At 38.6% G+C, this 1,145-nt stretch overlaps 1 protein-coding gene across 1 annotated transcript; it reads right to left on the reverse strand.

The window, feature by feature from the left end:
- Positions 1-365: 365 nt before the first annotated feature.
- LOC110897334 lies at positions 366-940 on the reverse strand. Its single transcript, XM_022144094.2, has one exon. The coding sequence runs from the start codon at positions 798-800 to the stop codon at positions 471-473; it is 330 nt and encodes a 109-aa protein (XP_021999786.1). The 5' UTR covers positions 801-940; the 3' UTR covers positions 366-470.
- Positions 941-1,145: the final 205 nt, after the last annotated feature.

Raw genomic sequence — 1,145 nt, forward strand, 5'->3', positions numbered from 1 at the left:
CCTACTGAATTATGGTACATGATGTATCCAAATATATTTTAGAAAATTGGTTATATTTAAGTCTTAGATAATCGGATCTACGATCACCTATACGATATCCGCCCCATACCGAAAAAGTTTTTAATATCCGATCATATACCCGAATCCCTATCTTATAACATACACATCTCAAATTTTTCGGCTTTCAAATTTGCATATTGTGTTCAAATTCATGTCATCCATATCCCTACAACGGAGTATGTTATCCCAATAGAGTGGTGGTCCATTACCAAAGACAAAGCCTTTAAAACGTCTTAGAGGGGAAGGTCTTGAATTAAAGTTTCATGTACTTTAAGAAATAAGAGAAATTTACCGTTCAAAGAAAAAACATAAAGAAAAAAGTTTTCCATTATATTATACCAACAATATATATTACAGACATTATGTCATTACTCATTATTCAGATTCAATTAACTATTTCTCATTGGCCGTTAATTAATATGCTGACGTTGCGGCAGCCTAAACCGGAGGTCCGACGCCGGCGACTTGACGGCAACCCCATGCCAACAAATCCCACCACGACACATCTCATGCTCCACATCATCACCGACACGTGTCACCACCGCATACGTCGCAGCCTTCCGAGACACGTCCCACGTCAACGCTCCGAGCAACAAAACTCCGACCGCAGCTGTCGATAATATCAACACCGTTACTCCACCGTAGCTCCTCCCGGTCACCTGCCCGTACCCCTTGATCGCCGCGATCACCGCCAAATACAGCATCATCAGATTCCCCACAACCATATCAGAAACTGCCATCACACAATTTGAAATATGAAACCCTAATTTGATATCGAAAATTGGGGGTTTTGGGTATTGAACTTGAAAATATCTTTAATGGGGGAATGTTGGGTGGGTTTTTTGGTTTGCAGAACCTCACTCTTATCTACCACCAATTGACTTAAATATGTCATTCCAGAACAACTTTTATAAATTCAATATACTGTACATTTTTTAATGCATCATTTACAACATTTGTCATTGGAATGTTCTGGTTGTTTTCATTTTCTTTGAAATTTTAGTTTATGGCTTGCATTTTAGTTTATTGGCAAGTTAGGTCCCTCTCAACCGAACTTGTTGTCATTATGGATTTTTGGGTTTTAT

This window comes from Helianthus annuus, chromosome 13 (genome assembly GCF_002127325.2).
Source record: "Helianthus annuus cultivar XRQ/B chromosome 13, HanXRQr2.0-SUNRISE, whole genome shotgun sequence".
Lineage (NCBI taxonomy): Eukaryota > Viridiplantae > Streptophyta > Magnoliopsida > Asterales > Asteraceae > Helianthus > Helianthus annuus.